The 22899-nt window shown below is 38.9% G+C and overlaps 1 protein-coding gene across 2 annotated transcripts in view; it reads left to right on the top strand.

Annotated features, from left to right (window-relative positions):
- DAAM2 (dishevelled associated activator of morphogenesis 2) overlaps positions 1-22899 on the top strand; it is a 203397-nt gene that overhangs the window by 113808 nt on the left and 66690 nt on the right. For both annotated transcript variants that reach the window (XM_031060132.1, XM_031060127.1), the window contains 2 exons: positions 11705-11779; positions 18073-18167. In XM_031060132.1, coding sequence (XP_030915992.1) covers positions 11705-11779; positions 18073-18167 — 170 coding nt within the window. The remainder of the gene's footprint in view (positions 1-11704; positions 11780-18072; positions 18168-22899) is intronic.

The following is a 22899-nucleotide window of genomic DNA, read 5'->3' as shown; positions in this document are numbered from 1 at the left end:
ATTCCTTCAGATTTCTGTTTGGAAAATGCCAGCAATTGTGGAGTTAACTTCCTTTTTTCCCACCAGCATCTGTTCCTTTTTCTGCTAGCAGAATGACTTCATGCTCAGACGTTTGGAATGATTTGTTAGCTTGATGCTGACATTGGGTCATTTTGGTATCTTTAGTCTAGGTATGAAGAAAGACACAAGACTTCAAAAATTACTTTGCTATAAATGCAAGTAGGCTTAAGAAAATCAAATTCAGAAACTCTGGCCTATGACAAGTACAGGACTTAAAAGAAAACAATGAAATGCTGCAAGAGTGTCACTAATGCAGCAAAACCACATATTTCCTGATTAGTGGTCTACTTGAGCCTTTTAGTGTGAAAGAGCTGTTTGATTGATGGTACCTGTTAATGTGTGTCATTGGCTGAAGCACTAGCTCCCAGATTTGGGCAGCACCATTAACACAATGTAAAGTAAAGCCTAAAATTATATACATCTCCTTCTACATCTTTTAATGCAGAGAATGTGTTCTCACTGGAAAAATAAAACTGGGGATTCATGTAAGATGCTATCTCATACTTTTATAGTTCCATATGATGAATTTATAAATTTTGTTTCTCATAATTATAATATAAATTTGTTGATGTTGTCCAATTATTTTTTAAGCAGGTCAGCATACTTGAGAAGAATCATTGCCTGTTTTTTATGGTTTCTCTTGAACCCCCTGTAATTGTTTCTTCATGTGTTTTGCTTCTGTAGTAAAGACTTCAAAGTGTGTACTTGAAGAAACACTGTAGTAGGCTTAATGATGTTAGAGACTCCTCTTAACTTTATTTTCCCTGAAGTCACTCTTGTAATGGTTAAAAGTGTAAGTTTAGGATCAAGAAGGCAAAAATGCATGCACAATTCAGGGGATATACGATTATTATGACTTGGAATTGTGACACCTAAAAGACCACATTGTAGTAGACTTAAGAGGAGAAAAGTTTTTCCAAGTTGTCTGCTTTATTTGGTTTATGTTTTCCACATTGCAATGCCAACAGTTGCAGACTCATTTATTTATCCTAGTGTAAGAGGTTACCTTGGGTCAGGGTCTTGAAATTATATATTTATTTATGTATAATTGAAAAGTATTTTCTTCCCTGCCCCCCCATGGGAACAGCATGGGATATTTTTAGTTCCTTCCTCCCTCTCCTCTCCAACAAAAAAAGTTTAGCTGCTCCTTAAAAAATGCCTTCTACCTCCTTAGTCAGACTGCTGAAAACGTCAATGCATAAACTTGCCTTGGTATTTGCTACAGATATTATGAGTATGCAGAATTTTTGTCCATCTTGCAGGTCTGTGTTTTTCAGGTGAGCTAGTAGTAGAGTTCTAACTTCCACTGAAGTTAGAACTCAACACTAATCAAAAATCAGGCCCAAAATAGTCCTGAGCTTGAAAATTGTCATCATCATGCCTAATGCTGTGTTTTGCATTTGGCTTGCCTTCTGTGGGAGTTTTGGGAGGACTCAGTGGAAGCAGATTTGACCCTAGCATGAAAAAAAAAAGGAAAAAAAAGAGAAACATTTTTCCAGCTGTCGTCCTACTAACATGGTGTAATTCGATGCACTTAAGAAGAAAAATAATGGCGAGCAGTCCAGTTCTGCTGCATGGGAAGTACATGTAAATGTTGACACCACTGGATTATGTTCTGTCCTTGTCTGTCCTCTTGCACAAGTTCTGATTCTTCACAATCCAAGTATGAGCCCATCCTGCTAATGGCATGTAATAATAATGATAATGATAACAACATATACTCTATACAGTGCTGTTCTCACCATTCATATTATTGCTTTGGTGGATATGCAAGAGTAAAGAATGTGTAAATAATAAACATGTTTCTGTGGTGTTTGAGAAGCAAATTTGGCAGAGATGACTCTGAACTTCACTGAGTGTTCATGAGCCTTAAAAAGCTAGTGAATACCGAGCAGGAAGAGTTGCTGAATTCCTGTGTTTTAGTGAGAAGTTTAGAAATTGACACAGTAAAGAGTTGTTGTGAGAATAAAGTGACAGCCATGAAGAGAAAGAAAGGAATTGCCTTCTACTTTCTGGAGAGTTGTTTAGTTTTCATAGCAGTCAGATGTGAGAGTTTCATCGATGTGCCTTAATTGAGGTGAAAGTTACACTGTCTTCCATGATAATTCAGTCATCTGTTGAAAGGTATTGGTACCCCAAACACTTTGAAGATGTACTAAGTGAGAGAAATGAAAGCTGGGAGAAACAGTTTTACCTGATTTTTTGGAAAGGGCGGAGATAAAGCACCTGAGTGATACATGAAATACTGGGCTAGCAGCTTAAGAGCTGTGGGCCTCTCAGACTGTATTTATTTCCTTTTATTCACCTGTCCAACAACTCCTAACTTTTTTTTTTCAATAGTGAAGGGTTAAATGATGGAGAAAAATACATTGGCTGCCCTGGCTGTCTTACTGTCATCATTCTTAAAAAAGGGCCCTGAGCAGAAGAGAACTAAAGCAAGCAATGTCACTGGAAAAACAGACAGTGGATGTGTTATGAACAGCAAAGAGAAACCTTTTAGAACTTGGTATTAAAAAATTCTTTTGTGTGCTTGCAGAAGGACTTGTCCTAAATGTCTCTTATGACTCTATGTAGGTGTGCCCTTGGTAGGAAGTGTCTCCGAGCGCTGTAAGTGACATTTCATTCCCGTCATCCAGCAACATGCAGGGTGTTTGCCGTGAATTGTAGGTGACTTCATTTTATTTGCAGAAGATTTGAAGTCATTGCTTGTTGGAGATAAACAGTAGGACAAAAAGATAAACTTTTAGGCTCAGTTACACAGTCTGGGCTCTTCTGTGGCTTTTTGCATTGCCTGAAGAGTGCAATGCAAAAAGGAGGAGGAGGAAAGGAAGTGAAGAAGGAGACAGTCCAAGTGACAACATTCTAATGTGGTAGGAATACATTTTAAAACAGTGCTGTTGGAAAGGAGACAAGGTAAGCTGGTTGGGTAAGGAAAAAGTCCCTTTCTGTTGTCCATGGAATGTTGACCGTAACCTGAACGGGGTTAGTGGAAATGTACACACAGTACCTGTATAAACACAGAGTAAACAGTAGAAGGGACCATGCAGAGTTTGGTTGTTAACAAAGCAATAGAATATGTCCTGCTACTGCTGCTTAGTGCTTGCTGGGATAGTGACAAATTGTTGGCTTCACCTGCCACAGATTGCACACATTGCTGCAGGATGTGACCTCAAGCTTGCTGCAGGTTTGTGGGAGCAGAGCTGCGCTTCAGGAGTGCAGCCTAAATCCACAGCCACACACCCCCTGAGCAGGCCACATCCATGAGAAACGTTTTGTTGTCTTCTGAACACCCTCTGGGCAAAATGATCATGACTCAATCCTCTGACTGGTAGGATCCTCCCTAATGGACATTTTCCTTCACATCCAAAAGGAGTGGATGGGCTGAGGAAAGGTAGGCTCCTGGGTATGTGTTCATTGAAAGTGCAGGGAATTAATGGATCCCCTTATTTGGCAGCTCATTGTTTAGATTATACACTTATCAACAACAAAATATCACACTTGTGAAAAGTAGAGCACGTAAAAGGTGTTAAGCATCAATATGAACTTCAGGTAGTAGTACAGAAGGATCTTTATGCCGCAACAGAGTCAGGAGAACTTACTCAACCAGAGAACAACTTCCATGGCAGAGGCTAAACATTCAGCAGTGGAACAATGTTTAATATTACACTTCAATATTACATTTCAATAATTACACTTCAATTTGGCAAGAAAGCTTTGTCCTGAAGGCAGAAATCACTGAAGAATTCAGTGTGGCCTCAGCTGTACAATTAAGTAGTTCTGTAAATGTAGGGGCGAGTTATCTTCCTGGTCACTTCACACACTATACCCCTAAAATAATGCCTGGTGATGGTGGGATTCCCATCCTATAGCAGGGTTGAATATGTTTGAAGAGGGACAAGCAGGCTTGTATGATCTGTAAGTAATAAAAAGAGGCTGCTGCAATCAGTGCTGGCAGCAAGTTTACATCCATCTGTATTGAGGAGAATGATAAGACACCAAAAGAAGAGCGAAGAGAAGATTGGTTCTTAAAACTGGATGTATACTATACAGTCCTACTAAAATATAAAGTTGCTTAAAAAGGACTCTCTCCATCAATAATCTATTGTTAGTATTATGCCAGATATGCTTATTGTAAACTTAATCTTGGTTTAAACACTACATTTAAATATACATTAAAATCAGTGGTTGAGAATTCTGAGGTTTCAAACAACACTAGTTCTTATCTTCAGCTCAAAACAATGCACTGACCACTTTTCTGCCTGCCAGTTATGCCACTCTAGTCTATTTTCTGTGAAAAGCTCTCCCTGTGTGTACATGCAATGGATGTCCTGTGTTTTTTAGAGGACCAGAAATAAAAGTATGGCCTTCATCACCCTTAGACTGTTATCAATATCAATAATTGATTTGAAGTGGCTTTGAGTTTTAGAGGAGGTTGGAAATGACACATCATGTGTCGTATATAAGGTACAACTTCAGGAGATTCTGTATCTTTGAGTGCTCAGGAAGCAAAAAAAAAAAAGTGAGAGATGGCATAATTAGTTCCATAAAAATTATATATTTAACTTGACTAGAAAGTTTTCAGCCCTGGTAGAGCCAACTATCTTTCAAAAATGACTAATAATCCATTTTAATTTCTAAAGGCTGGTGAATTTCTGCAGCACTGAAGCTTCTTTCAGTATTAGGAAATGCTTTCTAAGCAGGAATCCTCATTGTTCATAGATGTATCCCTATTTTACTTTTATACTTTATTTTTTGACAGTGAGTTCCACAGTTTGACAGTATTAGGTATTTTGTAATATAAATAATAATCTGCAACCTTTGATTCTTCCTTTGAAAGAATTGTTAATAAGCAGTATCAGTAGTCGTAATTAGGTTTGTCAAATTACTGACAACAGGGCAGAGCTCAGGCTAAATTAAGCAAAAAAAGAAAAAAAAGAAAAAAACCCACCCTATGATCAGTTAAGGAAAATACCCCTGTGTCATAATTCAGTGAACTGTAAGTATGTATGGATGGATATATCTGACCTTTGTGAGAGGCAATTAGAACTCCTCAGTTGCATGCTCCAACTGGTCATTAATGAATATTCTTCTTTAATAAGTTACACACTAGACTGCTTTTGTGGCAGAAGGGTTATTATCTGCACATCAATAGCTTAATTCCAGAGAGAGAAGTAATGTTTGTTTTTCTCAGTCTGGGTAAATTGTGCTTAAAAGGCTTGGATATAGCTTCCTTCCCAAAACTCTGAGACTATTTGTGTAAATGCTAGTCATGAAGTCTGAGAAATGGAGCAGTGACCACATCTGTCTAGTGAATGGCTCAGTCCTATGATCTGTGCTGTTTCAAAATTGGCATCTCTTGGGACATGGTTGGCTTTTTGGAGGCATAAACTGTCTGACAAGCTTACATGCATTTCAGCTCCACTTCTAAATTAGCATTTTGTCTCACAGCAGATCAAACACATTTTGTGTCTTTTAATGAAAGCACTTTTCATTTGTGATACTTTGGCTGCTCTGAACTGCCACATAGCCAATAGATTGGACAGTGTGTTAATAAACAAGTAGATGTTTCTTTGAAAGCTGAACTTCTTAAAAGTGAAGGAAAGCCAGTAGGTCAGACATGAAAAAAGGGAGAACGGTGATTTGAATGAGTTTGCAGTACAACTTACGTGGATTGATTCTTGGCTGTAATTCAGATTTCCTGTGTAACTGGGTACTGTGTAATTGTCTGCATCCCATTTTTCCTGTTTCTGCTGATCTCACTGATAGAGACACTGTAAAACCCAATACATTAATCTCTTGAAGGACCTTTGTCAGTGTGCAGTGCAAAGTGATGCAAGCCTGATTCAGCGCTAATAGTAGATGTTGTGGTGAGCTGAGTCTTTACATCACTGAAGGGAAAAGAGTTGCACTTGTGGGAAATGAAGAACAGTAATAACCATCTTCCACCCCTCAAGTAAACAAAAACCCCACCTTGTTTTTAGGGCCAAAATATTCATGTGCAAAGCAAGGGTCACACCCTTCACTTTGAAACAGAACATGGACACACGAGTCTGAATCCCACATGTCTCAGATGAACAGTTTAGCAGCTAAGCTGTTATTGTGAAGAGTGTGAGAGGGCTTCAGCTGAGAATTTGAGAATCTTTATCCATCAAAGCTTTCATCTTAATTGATGTAAATTAATGTTAAAATTTCAGTCAACTGTCATTAAAAAAAAATCTAAACATCCCCCAAAAATGCCCAGTTATTTGCAATCAGATTTTCAATTCCTATTGTTTTTCCATAGGAAATTTGAAAAAAATAATCTACAGGGCTATGACAAGTAATACATTTCAGTTTTTCCTAAATTTTCGTAGTTTCTTGTAATGACTTGAACTCCATGATTTATATTTTCTGAGGTGTATGTGATGGTGCTGACCTTTCAGACCAGGTAAAATAACTCATCTTTCAGCTCTGTGATGTACTTGAGAGATGTGTGAAGGCTGTTGAGAGGAGGAACCACACTTACCTTACTGTGGCTTTTGCTAGGAAGTGCCCTTCTTTCTGACCCAAGTATAAACGTGAGCATGCAGTGTCTGGACATGATGCAGTGAACAAGCTTGGACAGGAATTGATATCACAGTGACCTCATTTTATATTCTTCATCTATGTTTGAGCATTGTTTTTATTGATACAGAGGGGAGCTCAGTGAACAGTGTCATGGCATCCTGTCCAAGAAATGTTTTAAACCCACATTTTCTAGCATCAGATGTGTGGCTTATTCCCATCCTGTTGTAAGCAGTGCAAAACAGTAAGGCCAGCTGTCTGCCCTACTGAAGAGACAGGATTGAGAAGGAAGTCATGTTGCTAATGAATAGATGTCATCCCAAGAGTATCCGTGCTTGTCCTCTGACATGCGAAACAGAGGATGCATTTCTTGATGCATCTGTTCAAGGAGGAAGTTTTATGTTATAGTTTGCCTGTTAGGACTTGATGAGTCCTCAGGTAGAAATGATGGTAGAAATAAAGGAGTACTGGGTTTAGTGTCAGTGTGTGCCAGTGTGTTCCTAACTCTGACAATGAATTTTAATTGTCATGTCAGGATATATACCTCTCTGTCTCCTGTAGGAAAGAAACCTTCTAAAGCTGCTAATTCTGTGGATATATTTAGTAATGCTTTGACATGCTCAAAATTTCAGGACATGCTTTGGAGAGCTGCTCAATATTTATGGAGCTGGATTGGTGCAGAGTGAAATAGCAATGTGTCATCACTGGAAACTGAAACCCAGTGCTTGCCCTGAAAGAGCTTCAATGCAGGCAGTTACTGTACAGGCTTTCCTTGTGCTCTTTCTTTCAAGACTGCAGTCATCTTGAAAAACACCATATAAACAATGTCTTTCATGATCCACTCAGCGATGAATATCTGGCATTTCTGCATGATCTTTGTAACACTAGTGTTAGATACTTCTTTTTAGGAAGTTTTGCAACAAAGAGAGTGGTCTACAATGCTTGCTTTGAATATGGTATGGCAGTCTTTGGATTGCAAATGCTTGTCCCACTGACCTGGCATCCTGCAGAAGTGTCTGGTCTCAGAGAACAGCTTACCCAATGGATCAGGTCTCCCAGGATTTGCAGAAAAGGCTTTTGGGATCAGCTGAGCTGTGCACACTTGGCTTTATTTTCTTTCATTTTTGATTGGTTCAGATGATCCAAATATTTGCAGAACTCTATTAAGTCCTAGTTGGGATGAAGTCATAGGTTCCACTTTCCACCAAGTCATGGAGCCTGTCCAAATTAGTGTCAAAGCCTATATAATACCTTGGCTATATTGCAGGCTTGTATAGTATCAAGATCCTGTTTTCACAGCAGTTACATAGTTGTTACTTCGGTGAAGAATGATATGGCCCCTTATAAAGTGCACAAGCTGACGCCTGTTTTTTAATGTAATATTTACACTATTCAAGGAGCTAAAAGAAGGCTTTGCTTTAATAGATTCCTTCAGCTAATATTTTTCCTTATACAGATGGGTTATTGTTTCCAGCTTTTGATACCTATGCAGCTTTATATATTAAAGCTCTTTTTTTCCCCTGTTGGTTGGGGTTTTTTTCCCTACTCAGTGTTCCTGGAGCAAGGGAAAGGTTTTGCCATTATCTTCAAGTTGCTTCGCAGTTTTCTCTAAATATGCTAAAAAAAAAAGCCAACAGAAGAGCAACCCAGCACCCTGTTTTTGCACCCCACACGACAGATTTAATTGCTTTTTATTTTCAATTCATCTTCCCCTTCTTGACAGAAAGCCTGGTGCAACAATCTTTTAGCATGGACAGAACTCACATAATTTAGGCAGTTAAATGTTTGTTTGTTTGGGTTTTTTCCCCAATTGCTCTGATGTTACAGGTGTGAACGTGACTCTTTTAAAAATGTCACTCAGGAGATTTCTGTAAATAAGTCTAATGACTTCATGGGGCGGAAAAAAAATCTACACGCTCGAGTATAAATAGCTTTCTGGGACTTCATATTGAAATAGAATGCCAGGGATTATCCACATTATCATTTATTCTAGCAAAGTAAACCACACATTGACAACCATAAAATTCTGGTGTGAGCAGGGAGTGTGAAGACCACTGAGATTGAATTGACTCTTGCTTAATATGCTTCCAGACCAAAACAACTTCCAAAAGTGAAGATTGTTTAGTGGGGTATCTGTTAAAATTTTTTAACCTCAGCAATGCACATCTTCTGTCTGGGCTTTAATTCAGGAAAAACTCTTACACAATGCGTTCCACTGAAACAATTTTCTTCCCAGTCTTAACTCAAAAAATAAGATTTGTAGACTAACAGTTCAGACTAATTTGTATTGAATGGAGAATAGTCAAAAGCAGGATATACCATGGACCTTGCCTCATTGTCAAGCTAATCATATATACAGATATAATTTAGGCTATCAGAATCTTCCTGTCATAGGTTCTGATTGTGAGATTTCTAGTGGTTTAGGTTCAGGTAGGAAATTGTTCAGAATTCTGATTTTTTCTAGTATATCTAACCTGATGGTTTTCAGTCTGCATGTTTAACAAAGACATCTAGAAATGTTAGTTGCAGCATTCAAGCATTTATACTTATTTTTCCCCCTAAAGAATCTTAAGGACAAAAAGTATTGTAGCTTATTTTGGAATATAAAGGATGAGTTCAGGCATTCCTTAATTTATGTGTGTTTCTTTATTTGGAATTCAGAATGGAGGCAGGAGAAATATAGAGAATACATGTATTGACTGTTCTAACAGTGTTCTTGTCAGGTGTTCTCTGCAAACTATTATAGTTGTCACTAGGACTGTTATAATTCTCTATAGAGAAACATTTCAGAAGGTCACATGAGCACTTGCTGCACTTCAGATGGGTGGCTCAGCCGGGTTCCCTGCAGAATGACCTTACTTCACACTTCTAGATAAGCTCCCTATTCCTGTTGTTCTCCTTGAGGGTGATAAGATTATCATGTAAAAATAATGCTGGATTTATCTTTTGTATGTTTTAATTTACTTTTCCATTGTCAAGGTCACATATTGATTTTTGCAAGGTAGGTTAAGGTCTGCCAAATGTGAAACTGTTGTGTTGTCAGGGTTGTGGCTGCCACTAGATATTATTCTGCACAGAAAAGGGCAGCAAAAGGCAGTCTACCAAAAACATGAGGTGTGGCCATTCCAACTGGCTGTTGGTAGGGAGTTGCATATTTCTGTAATGCTCTAGACATAGACATTTAACATAGATATGGGTCTGTCTGATTCCTGCTTATTGTGGCCAGGAAAGGGAAGTAAAGAAAATCAGCATAACTTCTCAATTAATGTGAGAAACATCACCTTGTTATTAATTGCACTATCTGTTATCATGAGATGGTATGTGGTGTGTGCATAGCATTTGTTGATATAGTTGATATCTCTTGTCGCTTTGCCAGCCTTTCATACTTTTTGGTACAGTGATATTCGTCTGTGTGATGCTTTGTTTAATTCTTCTGCTCTTCTTAGCTGTTCAGCTGGGTGCAAGGGATTAATAAAGACTTGTGACCTGTACTGTGTGACCTGACACTGACCTGAGATGTGTCTGCACTGCAATCCTCCTCTAGATGAGGACAAAGCTGTTTTGTCAGTGTCATGAATGGAGATGCTTCTTCAGTTTACATGTTGAAAATCCAGTGGAAGGAAGAGAGAGGAAGATCCAAATCTCAGTCATGACTTTGTTTTTAATTCAAAATATGAAGATTTTGAGTTGTGCAGAATTGTTGTTGTGTGTTTGTATGTACCCTAGCAGGAAATTGTCAGATACCAAGGTGTTTTCTGAATATGGCTCAAAAACTGTGTTAGAGCTATTTCTCATCTCTAAACCAAATAATGGTGGAATAGCTGAGGTACTCTGATAGACCTACACTTTTAATTTTGTTGTGTGTATCTTCCAGGGTAGCTTTTCTAGTGTAAGCTTTCATACACAGAAAAGATTGGCAAGATCCACAGTATTCATACACCTTTGGTCATTCTTAGGATGAGGCAAGTGGTTCAATCTCTTACCATATGCTAGGAATGTTAGTATTAGTTATTCTTGGTTTATTATGAGAGATGAGGATCTTGGAAAGCAATCCTCATGTTAAGAGTGACTTACACCTATGTAGAAATAAATATATTCATTAGAAGGAAATCTAATTTCCTTTGAGCAGTCAAGGAACAAAAAAGAATTGGTTCCTGAGTTAGTGTAGGTCTTCTTTTAGAAGGTTGATTGAGATTAGCCTACTGAAGACGATTTCAGGTAGATTACATGGGAGGTAAGCAGATAAGGATTAATACTTCTCCTGCTGTAACTGAGGGGATGCTTTTGTGCTCCTTTGGATGTTCTGAGATTTTGCTTGACTTTACATGATATGGTAGGATTAGGACAGGATAGAACAGAATATTTTTCAGTTGCAGGGATGGACAAGTCACCTACTACAACTGCCTGACCAGTTCAGGACTGATCATATTAAAGCAAGTTGTTAAAGACATTGTCCAAATGCTTCTTAAATAATCAACAGTCCTGGGGCATCAGCCACCTCTCTAAGGTGCCTTTTCCAGTGTCTGAACAACCTCTTGGTAAAGCAATGCTTCCTAATGTCCAGGCTGAACCTGTTTTGGTCTATCATATCAGAATGATGCAGTCTTTATCTTCTTTTCAGGTTCCTTTTTTTTTTTTTCCTCTCCATAGCAGTTGTTAAACCCCTTTGTTGGTGAATTCCACCTTCACTATAGTGGTAGAGAGACCAAATAATTTATAAGATCTGTCAGTATAAAGATACAAAATATAAACCTGCTATCTGTAAATGGGTTGTCCTTCTACTTGGAAACACAGTATGTTTAAGGGACTGAGGTTTGCTGCTTAGATGCCAAAGATAACTATCTCCATCAAACTTTATTATTCTGTGTTCAATAATCTGAGCTGAAAGGGATTCTTTTTATCTGGCATACCATGGTGACAGTGCTGACTTTACACTTTCAGAAATGTTTGTAATAAATGCCACACGTCCATGTGCTTTGTGCAAAAATACAGGGGAGATAACACAATAAAGAGCACAGCAATGAAGAATCCCAGGTGGTTCTTGAGTGGCTTTCATTCTGTAAAGTCATCTTGTGTAACCTTTCCTAACTTTCTGTTTCAGGAACAAGAAGATCCTAACAAGCTTGCTACCAGCTGGCCAGACTACTACATTGACCGCATCAATTCCATGGCAGCAGTAAGTTACCTCTCCTGCTAAACAGGGAAGATTTCCTACCACAGAGATGTGTTTCTTTAGGAAGAAGTCCTCAAAGGGAAAGAATGTTAGCCCAAAGGCATAACTGATTTAAAATAGGGCTTCCAAAAGAAGAGTGTGAGGATTAAGAAAGAGCCCTGCTCTAGCATTAGAAAGCACTATATTAGAAAGCACTATAAGCATTTTCTTTTTTTATTTCTACAACACTTAGCACTGAAGGCAATCAAATTAGAGTCTGAAATGAAAATTGAAGAGAATATTTGATGAATCAGCAAAAAGCAACTGTTTAAAAACTAGGCGAAGTTTTATTTTGTTGTATGATTTCAAGTTGATTTGTAACCAATCTACAAAATAACACTTGGGTTCTTAGTTTAATAGAAGAATTAAAGAAAAGGTAGTTGTTTATATGAGATAATATCCAGTAATATAAGAGCACATAAATAAAAGCGCATAAAGCTGTAACACCTTAGCCGTAAGATACAAGCCAAGAAGGTATTTGCGGAAAACCTTTTTTAATTGTCCCTGTTCATTTGTTGTATACTGTGTCTCTTCCTCTGAAACAGCAATAAAGCTGGTCACCAGCAGAATCAGAGCATCTGCATATAGTGTTCACTGATCTCCTTTGATTTGGTAGATTTTACATTTTTAAATTTGATTCTTTTACTGAATTTGTAGTCAAATTTTTCCTCCAATTACTCGTGTACAGTGTCTACTCAGCTGCAGTTGATGGTTGTGCAAAAATGATGATAGAGTTCTGTTCCTAGCATCTTAGGTAGTACACCTTGCTTGTTTACTTATGCTTTTATTTTAGATTCCAGAAGTCTTCTCTGCGCCTTTTGCATTGTGTTTATGAGCTACAAAATCATTTCATAAAACGAATGTCTTAATGTATGCTAAATATGGCAGTAATTATGTACTTCTCATGGTAAAATACGTCTTGCCGAGTAAAACAACCTAAGATTTGCAAGCTATAATAACTCACTTAAGAGGATAAAAGAAAAGCTGCTTTCTACTGAGAGTTGTGAACAAACGAAACTATCGCCTTCCTTCATGCTGTATTTTCATGGGGCAGAGTAAGGGAATAGAAAGAATTTGGACTTATTTTTAGAAAAGACATTGAGCTTTAGTGACTGGCATGACACTCTGCTTTGATTTCCTGACTGAACAAATTTACTCTACTAGGGCCATTAAGGGGAAAAAAATTAGTATGAAACCTTGCAGTGTTACTGAGCCAAATACTTCTGGTAGGATTTGATCCAAGGCCTCTTGAATCTACTGAAGTTTTTCCATTGATTTCAGTGACTTTTGGGTTAGTCTTTAAATGATCTTGATGTAAACTTGGAGTGAATATGTATACACCACTGTTGCAAATCTGGAACAGCTCCATGAAATGAGACTATATTTTGGCCCATGTTTCTAATTTTAAACGTGTTTTAAGAGCACCAATAAACACCAGCCCTGGTAATGTTGTTTGCATGCCTGGATGCCAATGCCTGAATGATTGATAACCTTTTATTTGGTTTCAAGACTCGTGATTCACTCTTGTGCTCGAGGTGTTGAGAAGACACACTGGAGTTAAAACCCCTGCTTCTGATTTACCATTTGGTTCCTTCATTTTTCAGCAGGTGAAACCCAGTTGACTTGATTTTGCTGAAATTGTATCAGCGGAAAACTGGAGTAATCCAGCTAAGAACCAGCTCCAAGACATGTTTAAAAGACATGTTCTGTTCATTATTATTTAGACCTCTGAGATTTCTAACTTTCAAACAGTTATTTTTGGGTCCCGTATAATTTCAGTTCTAAATTTAGTGGTGGGTTTTTTAAATATTTTTTTTTAAAACTGCTTCCAAGTGGAGTTGACTTTGAAGCTGTGAAAGAAAAACGTGTTTCATGTTGCTTCCTGACAATTTCTAGTGTATTTCAGTTTGTGTCTCTTGGGCACTATCAGGTATTACAATATTTCAATTGGAAATGTTGCAAGAAATATTGGAGTTGAAGTGGTAGTAATAATCACAGAAGTGTTAGTTTAAAATGCCTTAAATCCTGCTTTTAATGAAATTTTATCTTTGTATCTCCTGTGGATTCGTCATATAATAATCTTTTCATATTTATCTTTCACATCCTTTTTTATGTCCTTTTGTTTAATTATGAAGTCCTTTTTTAATATATACTAGCTTGGCAAGTATGTTCCTCCTACTCCCTGAATGAGTGGAAATGGCACCTTTTTTGTGCTGATATCATTAGGTATCTTTCTGTGGATTTCAGCGGGCCAGGGCTCCTGTGCTCAGGGATCACTTTCTCAGAAGCCCTGCTGTATCTGCCCTTCACAGATTATGTTTGAGAGCAATGTGGTGATTCCTGACATGTTTGACGTTCCCTACTTGTAACCTTAGACGACCACTATGTTAGGAAGCACTTTAGGTCACAGATTCCTGATCCAGTTCAAAAAAACGTGCATTTTATGCACAGTTCTCTTCCCATAATTGTTTCTGTTGCTATGACTTCTCAGATTTTTACGTATTTTAAACCAAACTCTCACAAGAGCAAATGTCTAAAACTCTATCTCTTTACTAGTGTGCGATTCACAGCATGTGGAGGCCCTGTCCCAGACTCCAGGTAGTCTGACTGGAAGGCAGTAGAACATTGGTACACTGTCTTCTGGACCAGTCATTAAGACAAAGGGACAGCTGCTAATCATGTTTAATTTAGAAAGCGAAGCCTCCAAATTTGTCTAGTCCCCTGATCTCTATGTGCTATAAATGATACTAGGGAGTGGGACAGGGTGCATGCCCACAATAGAAGATTGTTTCCATTATCAATGTTATTGTCATCTGCTGAGTCATCAAAACACAGAAGTTTATTTTCTTAAAAATAGAGCAGCTGCCCTGTTATTATAACATGTAAAGAAATGTCCCTGTGCTCCTCCTGCTCTCCTTGCCCCTGACACTATTTGGTAGCACAAATAAACACAAAGCATGCACTTTCCTGGGGTGGAAAAATTCTGACAGCATTGTGTTGCTTTTATGATCTTGGCTGTGGATGCATTTTCACAGAGAGACTTTCAGGTGAGCAGTAGTTGAAAATCCAGCTTTTCTGGAGAGGTGGCTCAGTCAAGATTGTGAGATGGGTCAAGATTAATAAATACAGCTGTAACCAGGACCTTTTCCTTGACTCAGAAACCATTTATATAAGGCAGAGCAGCTTCACAGGAGGTTAAAAATATATATGTCTTTCAGGAGAATTTAGCAGGTGGATGATAACTTTCTTCTCTAAGTTGGATAACATATATGTTACTTTAAACTTGCATAGAAGTTCAGGATTTTTTAAAATTACATCTACTCATAGTTTATTATTTATAATTTTTTCAAATAAATTTATTCTAATAATAATTTATTCTATTAGTTCAGCCTTAATGTAGTTAGAGATGTGTGGTGCACCTTGAATTTCAACTGACTATAATGAGAAGTCAGAACATCCAGGTTGCTTTTTTGCTCTTCATTCTTTTTGTTTCTTACCTTTTTCATTTCACACGTGTTGAGGCTATGAAGTAAAGTTGGGTCTGTTATAAAGTGTGTTGTTGATGCTGGTTATGCCTTTTCTTTCTTTTCCTCTCTCTCTCTCTCTCTTTCCCCCACATACTGTCATCATGTATTTTCCTTCCTGGTAGTTTTGGGGAATGATTAGCCATTATGGTAAGATGTGGGAAAAATCTATGCTTTTAAAAAAACTAAAATATTTCATTTTATGTGGAGCCAAAATTTCAAAATAATTTCCTATACTACCTGAAGTTTTACATATAAAATTCCACACAAATTATTGCTTTCACAAATTCTTGAATTTTTTTAACTGGCAAATCAAGTAAATAGATGCTATACTTTCCGAGGTGATACACTTGCTCTGGAAAATTTCAAATATACTAAATATGCTTATAAAAAGGGCCCTATGTATACACTATCTTTTAGGCACCAGAAAAGGACCTGGCGCTCTTTTCTTCCCCTTCCTAGTATTCTGGTTAACTGATGGTAGCTATCTGCCTCCTGAGCCCAGCAGACGTTAGTCCTCGAGTGCAGTTTGTTCTTCAGGAAAGCAATTCATAAGTCAACCACATGAATGAAATCCAAACTCAAATAATGACAATTTCCTCCCCTCTGTCTCCCAGGAACAGTTATATTTTTTATAACTCTTGCTGAGAAAGCCATTTCACAAGGCAAACCCAGTCTTTTTAGTGAGGGCATGAGGATTTGAATTCCTGGCCATTCACAAGAGTGAGAAATGAAGGGCTCTTGGCTGCCTGCAGCTTTAAAAAAGGGGTTTTCCATAATCATCCTCTGTTGTAAAGGCAGGATTATTTGTATTTGTTTCATTTGGAAATGGGCCTTTTTCGCTCTGAACAAAGTACTGTTGAGTGCCTTCCTACCATCCATTTGCTTTCCCCCAAAATGGCTCAGAGGAGAAATTAAGCCATTGGAGGAACGGGAACTTTTCAAAGGAGCATTTATGGGCCAAAGGAAAGATGACCAGATGGGCTGTCACCCAAGAAAATACAAATCAAACCCCAAATCGCACCTGAGGACTTTGCCATCCATAATGCCTGTTCAGGATTTCTGTTTATTTTTCGAAGAGGGGGGATCATATACGGCTTGGCTTAAGAATTTCAATTTATGTTTCTGGCTGTCGGGGGATGCTGGCAAAAGATAAAACATCATCAGCTCATTTTCCATCAGTAGCGCTCTGTCATTCCATTAGGGCAGGAAATAGCTTGCTCTGTGACTGAGTGAATTTGACTTTAGCATGGATCAGAGAGGAGCCCTAGAGTTAAACACATCTCCCCGTGCCAACTGTTCAGCATAAGACAGCAACGGCGTGCAGCCAAGTGACCACCCTCAGGATCCGACACACGTGCTGGCATCACATGACTTGCAAAACTGAGCAGTGGGAGCCCTTCCAGGGGAAGTGAGGTGTTGGGATGGTGGAGAGGATGGAGAAGGTTAAAGGAGGTTCTGGTGAGACAAAGGTTTTCTTTGGTGCTTGCTAAACAGTAAAATAAAGACTGAAATATTTTGCTGTGGTGAGCCATAATTGTAGCTCCTCAGATTCCACCACAGAGAGGTACAATATCAGATCCCTGATAGATGATACTAGTTTAATTGGGTTATTCATTTGAGAAGGGGTTCAGAGCTGCTTTCCAGATACCACTGAGTGATATCCACAAGAAATCCTGCCAAAAAGAGAGTCATTTATCCTCTCCTTTTACAGCTTGAGCAACTAAGAAGACATAGCTATAGGCTAAAAATTTCCAGCATTAAGTCTTGACTTCTTCAAAAGACACACATGGGACTTGTGAGCCTGAGTGATGTATGTAAAGGGCACTGCAGAGTCTTGCTTCACATAACAAGGTTGCAGTGGTGCTGAGTGTAGGTCTGGAACCCTAATTTTCCACTGATATACCACTTTTTTGAGGGCTTTGTCTGACTTTGAGAACCATAATTTTTTGTGTGTATTCTACTCATTGTCTCTCACCTTAATTTACACTCTCCCACAGCAACTTCAGTTCCAGCTGACTGCAAGCTCTTGTATTTGCAAGCTGCATATGGAGGGGGGAGATCTAGGCTTCATGTATTTCAGTTTACTTGTTAAAAAAAAAGGGATAGAGATTTTTATGATGCTCCAGCTTTTTCCAGTAAGTGTTCCTAATTAATAAGGACAAAGTGTATAGGTAACACCAGCATCTTAAAACAGGTGATATACTTTGCATGGGGAGGAAAAGTCAAACTTGTATGTACAGAAAATGTAATTCAGGGTACTTGCAGGCTTTCTAGTCACTTGAAGAAGATTTTATGCTTTGAAACCTGACACATAAGTCTGGTTTGGGTTTTTTTTTTCCCCTCCACCCCAAATCCCTCCAGTCATGTCACTCTAATAAAAGATATTGCCTCTCCCTACAAACTTTGCCTCACACATCCATAGATCACCACAGCAGATTGCTGTTCCAAATTAGGTACAGTTTTCTGCGGGCATACTGGCAAATGTGATTTTTGGGGGGTAATCTGAGAACCCTAGTTTAGCCAGTGTGGCAAAGTGATATGCTGCTGCCAGTCCACATGAGCAGCCTCATCTGGATTCAGTTTTGTAGCTGAGGCACTGCTTTCCTGGTGAGAGGTCAGCAGGCACCTCTGCATGTGTTGATGGGATAGTTGTTTTTCATAATTCCTGGCCTGTCTCTTAGCTTCCACGCAGCTCAGGCTTTCCTAATTGCCACCTTCTTTTGTGACCAGATGCAGACTCTGTATGCTTTCGATGAAGAAGAAACAGAAATGAAAAATAAAATAGTTGAAGACTTGAAGACAGCTCTGCGGACGCAGCCCATGAGGTAATGCTGTTTGCCTTTCATCGCGATTCGCTGCCTCCACACGGTCACATGTGACACCGCCAGCAGTGGCAAGGACAGAAACCTCATTGTCCCACCTCACACAAGCCTCTCTGAGGTTTCAGACAATCCTCAGAGAGCCCTACAGTCCCTGGTCTGGGCCTGCTTAGTTGGCAGGCTAACTAATTTCACACTAATGCTGAAACATGTAGTTTCAGGAAAATAAAAGACAAAGTCTACTGTGAAAAATCTGTGGCAGATATTTGCAAACACATGGGATGACTATGAAGATCAGATTTTAGTCTTCACAGCCCCCTCATCTCATGTAATTTGATTCACTTTGGGCAAAGTCTCAGCCTCTACTCTGAACTTTGAATTTAAGCTTCCCCTTATCTTTAGTAATGTGAACTGTTTAGTACAAAGCAGCTAATCCATCTGACATCACCTGGTTTGGCATTCTTCCCGTTCATTCTGTGTTGTAACTGTGGCACAGAAAAATGTAAAGAGACTTTATTGTGTACTGTCTTTGAAGGTAAGGTCATCTTTTTCTGGGAACAAAGCTCTGAACAATAGCAAACTAACTAGCATAGAAACCTTCTCAATTTAACACTTGGAAGAGCAGTGGGGAGAAACAATAACTTTTGTTGATATGATTTCAGGAAACACTCAATCAAAAAAATTCTGAATTATTTTTATATTGGCCAAATACTTTTGTACCCACACCATGCTGAAGTCATAGTTTCAGAGAGCTTCAGTAATGCCTAACCAAATACAGTTCTCTTTTGGGGGGGGGATCCTAACCAAGCAAGTGAAATAAATAAATAAAAGCAATCCAGAAACTAATCTCAAAGAATTTTCATTGCAGTTACTTTGACTTGAAGTGAAGATTTTTTTGGGACTTCTTGCAGAGCTAAGTGCTGATTGTGCTTCTCCCTTTCATAATCTTTAAAAAATTGACTGCATGCAGCTTCTCTAGTTTTTACCTCCTGTTTATTTCCTGGTTTGATGGGCTTTAAGAGAGCACAAAATCATATTCTGGTGCTCTTCAAGCATAAAGATTTATCAGGCTTTGGTAATTTTACATGTCAGTAGAGTGAATGCTTTTAACATGGAAGCAGAGAAGTTGTAGCCTATACTGTGACCTAAGTCAAGAGTGACTGTTTGATGCTGTCTGTCACTGTCCTAAAGCAGAGAACACAGTAAAATGCAGCTGGACTCTGTTAAAATGGAAGCTGAGGCACCTGTCAAGCTTCCAACTCTCTCCAGGCTTTTAAACCAAAGTCCTGTGCAGCTGGGACTTGATATAGCAAAACTGTTACATTAAGGTGGAGCTGGTTTGACGATTGCTCTGTGAAGGTGACAGCTTTCATTGAATGTAGCCACAGCAGCAAGGCCTCTTTGCTTTGTCCAGCTGAAACACTTTGGTGGCCCTATTGGTTGTTCTGCGGTGTCATTTTGAATAGACAGCCCAAACTCCTTGTTGAGGACAAAGCAATAGAGAAGAAGAGCGAGCAATGAGCTTTTGAGCAAATTCTTTTTGTTCAAAGCCTTGCAAGATTTTTCTTCTCCAACCTGTATTGCATCTGCTGGATCCCTTTGGTAGCAGCCTGTTGCTTCATCTGTTTGTAATAACCCTAACAAGCACAAGCATCAGTAGAAGCATCTATAGGCTGCCCTATAAAGTCTTCACAATTGCTGGCGATGGTTGTGGGGCTTTAAAAAAAAAAAAAAACAACAGTTAAACCAAGCCAAATTTTGAGTTAAGTCCTGTGTCTCAACTAATTTCCAGCGTCTCAATTTGTTAGCTGCCAAATGGGCTGCATGCCAGTGCCTGATCAACAAGCCAATTTCTTCTTGATGGAAAGGTTGCAGTAGAGAGGCCCTCAGCTCCACCAAATCCCTCTCATAAGCAGTATGATACCTCAGCCTTCAAAATACTGGTCTTTCTAGTTTAATTTGGATATCAAATCCTGTTTTCTTTGCCACTTCTATTCATCAGGCCTCTGAAGAAAATAGAGACCTAAATTCACACAGGATGAACTGTCTGGAATCCCTTTGTGATAGCAGGTTGCACGTGGGCTCTGACAGCTTACCAATAGGCTCCTCTGCTTGAATTCTCTGATCCAGAGGGATCAAAAGAAGAAAAATACATGCATTTGGCTCTCTGTTTTATTTTATTGTAAACTGTGTGTCTTCTAGTAGATAATGCAGAGTAATTAGTAAGCTCTGTCTCTAGTCCAACCCACCAGTTCTAACAGTTAAAAATAAAGCAGACCTATCCAAACTCAAGTTCCTATCCTCTTTGTAGAAAATGGGATAGGAGTATCCCTGGGGCAGTTTGTGGTCCCCTTTGAGCACATGCACCTTGTTTGGTATCTAGGAGCTGCCGAAAAATAATAAATCCAGGTTATGTCTTAGTGCAGGGGAATGATCACAGCCACAGAGAACACAAATGCTACATCTGCATCTTGTAAAGAAACACATTTTCTCTCAGATTTGTAAAAACTCAGAACTATAAACAATTGTGATGACAAACTGTTGGACAGAAGCAGTGGGAGAAGAGCTTTCGTTTGGTATTTTAGTGCCCCAAAATGGAGGTTCAGAAGTGCAGCAAAAGCAAAAACTTAAAAGGAACTGGGAAAAAAATTGCTTTTTGGAGTCCTTGAAAAATACCTTCTTTAGTCTGAGTCATCACTCATTCCTTTTACTGTCTGCATTTTTCCTTTTGTTTTATTCAGATTTACCTCCTGCTATTTTTTGTTTGATTTAGCAGTACTGCATCCAGGTGCATAATGAAGAGGATCATTTATGCAACCAGCAAAGAAAATCCATGATGCTGAATTTTTTGGCAGTTCAGTAGTTATCAGGATTATGTGTGCCCTCGGTTCAAAAACTAATGCTGCAGGGAAGTGTAGCTTTGCCTGTTAACAGGGTGGGAACATCCTGCTCTCTGGACACCCACAGCATATGATCTTTTTGTCTTTCCTGAGCTGGATCAGGTCTTACAGGGAAGCTGTACCCCCAACACTTGGAATCCATCACTGGGTCGGTTCCTCTTTGGCCACCACATCTGTATTTGGATGAAAGGTTTATTATTAGAGCTAGCTAACTCATTCTGATCAACGCTCTCTAAAACTTGAAAGGCAAAGAGGTGCCCTGCCTTTTAAAGTGTGCTAAACTGGTCAAGTGAGAGTCTGAGGTGAGGTTATGCTTTAATTTGCTTGTTTAGCACCTATTAAAATACACTCTGCTTTATTTACATTTCAGTATTTGAATGTGTTAGCCAGAATGCGTTGGCGTATATGTTTAACTTTACACTTCCCGGTCTAGAACCAGACCTTACTTTGCAGCACAGAGGTTGGGTAGGACAGGAGTTAGTTACACGTGCTGTGTACTGTGTGCAAGAAGGTTCTTTACTTGTATGAGTTGACTTTGCTTTTGCACATACACACAGATACCTGCATAGAGGCAGACAGATGCACAAACACCAACAGTGTGAGGATTGTGGCTCTCTGGCTGTCAGCTAAACTCCCACTTCTTTTTCTACCTCCTACAGATATTTACTCACACACCTCCCCACACCAAACAAATCCTCTGAGAGTATCTGTTGGGCCAGGAACTGCTTTTGCCATTTCTTTACCTCCCCCTGCATGGTTTCTGCCTTTTCTGGAGAATTAGGGACTAAGTGTTTGGAAAAAGGAAGATGAACATCATAATTTGATTCCTGCTTCTGATTGCAGCTGAAATAGAAGGGTACTTTCTTGCTGTTGAGTAAGACGACTCACTGTTTGCTCTCTGGGCTAGGAATAGTACAGGAAAGTCCCAACATTGTTTTAAATTATGTCATTAATCAAGTTTTGTCACACACACCGCTTTCCAGCGCATGCCTTCTTTTTGCAATGACCTCATCCTAACAGTCCTAGAAAAATTGCGCTGCCAGTGAATTTAGTGAGAGTTTGTACTTTATTGGGACAATGTGACTTTTATGCATTTACCATTTTTTTCACATGGTCATCAGGGCAGGCAAAAATACATGAAAATTGTAGTGCCTTGCTTGTCTTGTCATAAGATCGTGTGTTCTATCCCAAAGTGCATTTGGGAGACCTTTTGCTCTGCTACTTCTTAGGATGTTTCCATCAGTATTGCTCTGTAACTTCAGAAACATTCATCTTAAGTCTTCCCTCAGCCCTGGAAGTTAAAAAAACAGGGGAAAAAATTGTGTCTCACCCCCAACCCCCAAAAGACAGAGGGAACAGATAAAGTATAGAATGGAACTTTGAAGGTAAGGAGGACAATTTAAAGTAGCCCCTCCATAGTAGAGACAACAGTAACTCCACTCTTTATAGGCCCAGGGAATTGATCAGAATTCTTTTGCATTGTTGTTCAGTAACATGCTGAGTTTTGCTTATTTTTTTTCCAAATAAATCCTTTGCAGCAACTCTTCTAGCGATGAATGCACTTGTTTCAGTCTTCTTTGTCAAGCTAGTAGCAAATGCATTGCAGAAACTTAACTAAATCTGAATCTTTCTGTAATCAATTTGAATAACAAACTGCTTTGGCTGACTTCCTGGTGCACAATGTCGATGCTGCTCTTGGGTGTGGAAGGAGAGGGTCTTTTGCTCCTATGATTTGGTAGGGTAGACAAAATGATGCATCCAGAGAATGTGAAGTCAGACCTTGCAAACTTGGCTGGTTGTCTTAGCAGGATTCAGTTAAACCATGTTTTCATTTTTGG

Source organism: Geospiza fortis, unplaced genomic scaffold, assembly GCF_000277835.1.
Source record: "Geospiza fortis unplaced genomic scaffold, GeoFor_1.0 scaffold41, whole genome shotgun sequence".
Classification (NCBI taxonomy): Eukaryota; Metazoa; Chordata; class Aves; order Passeriformes; family Thraupidae; genus Geospiza; species Geospiza fortis.
Note: the sequence above shows the minus strand (reverse complement) of the source record. Positions and strands in the feature narration are given on the sequence as shown.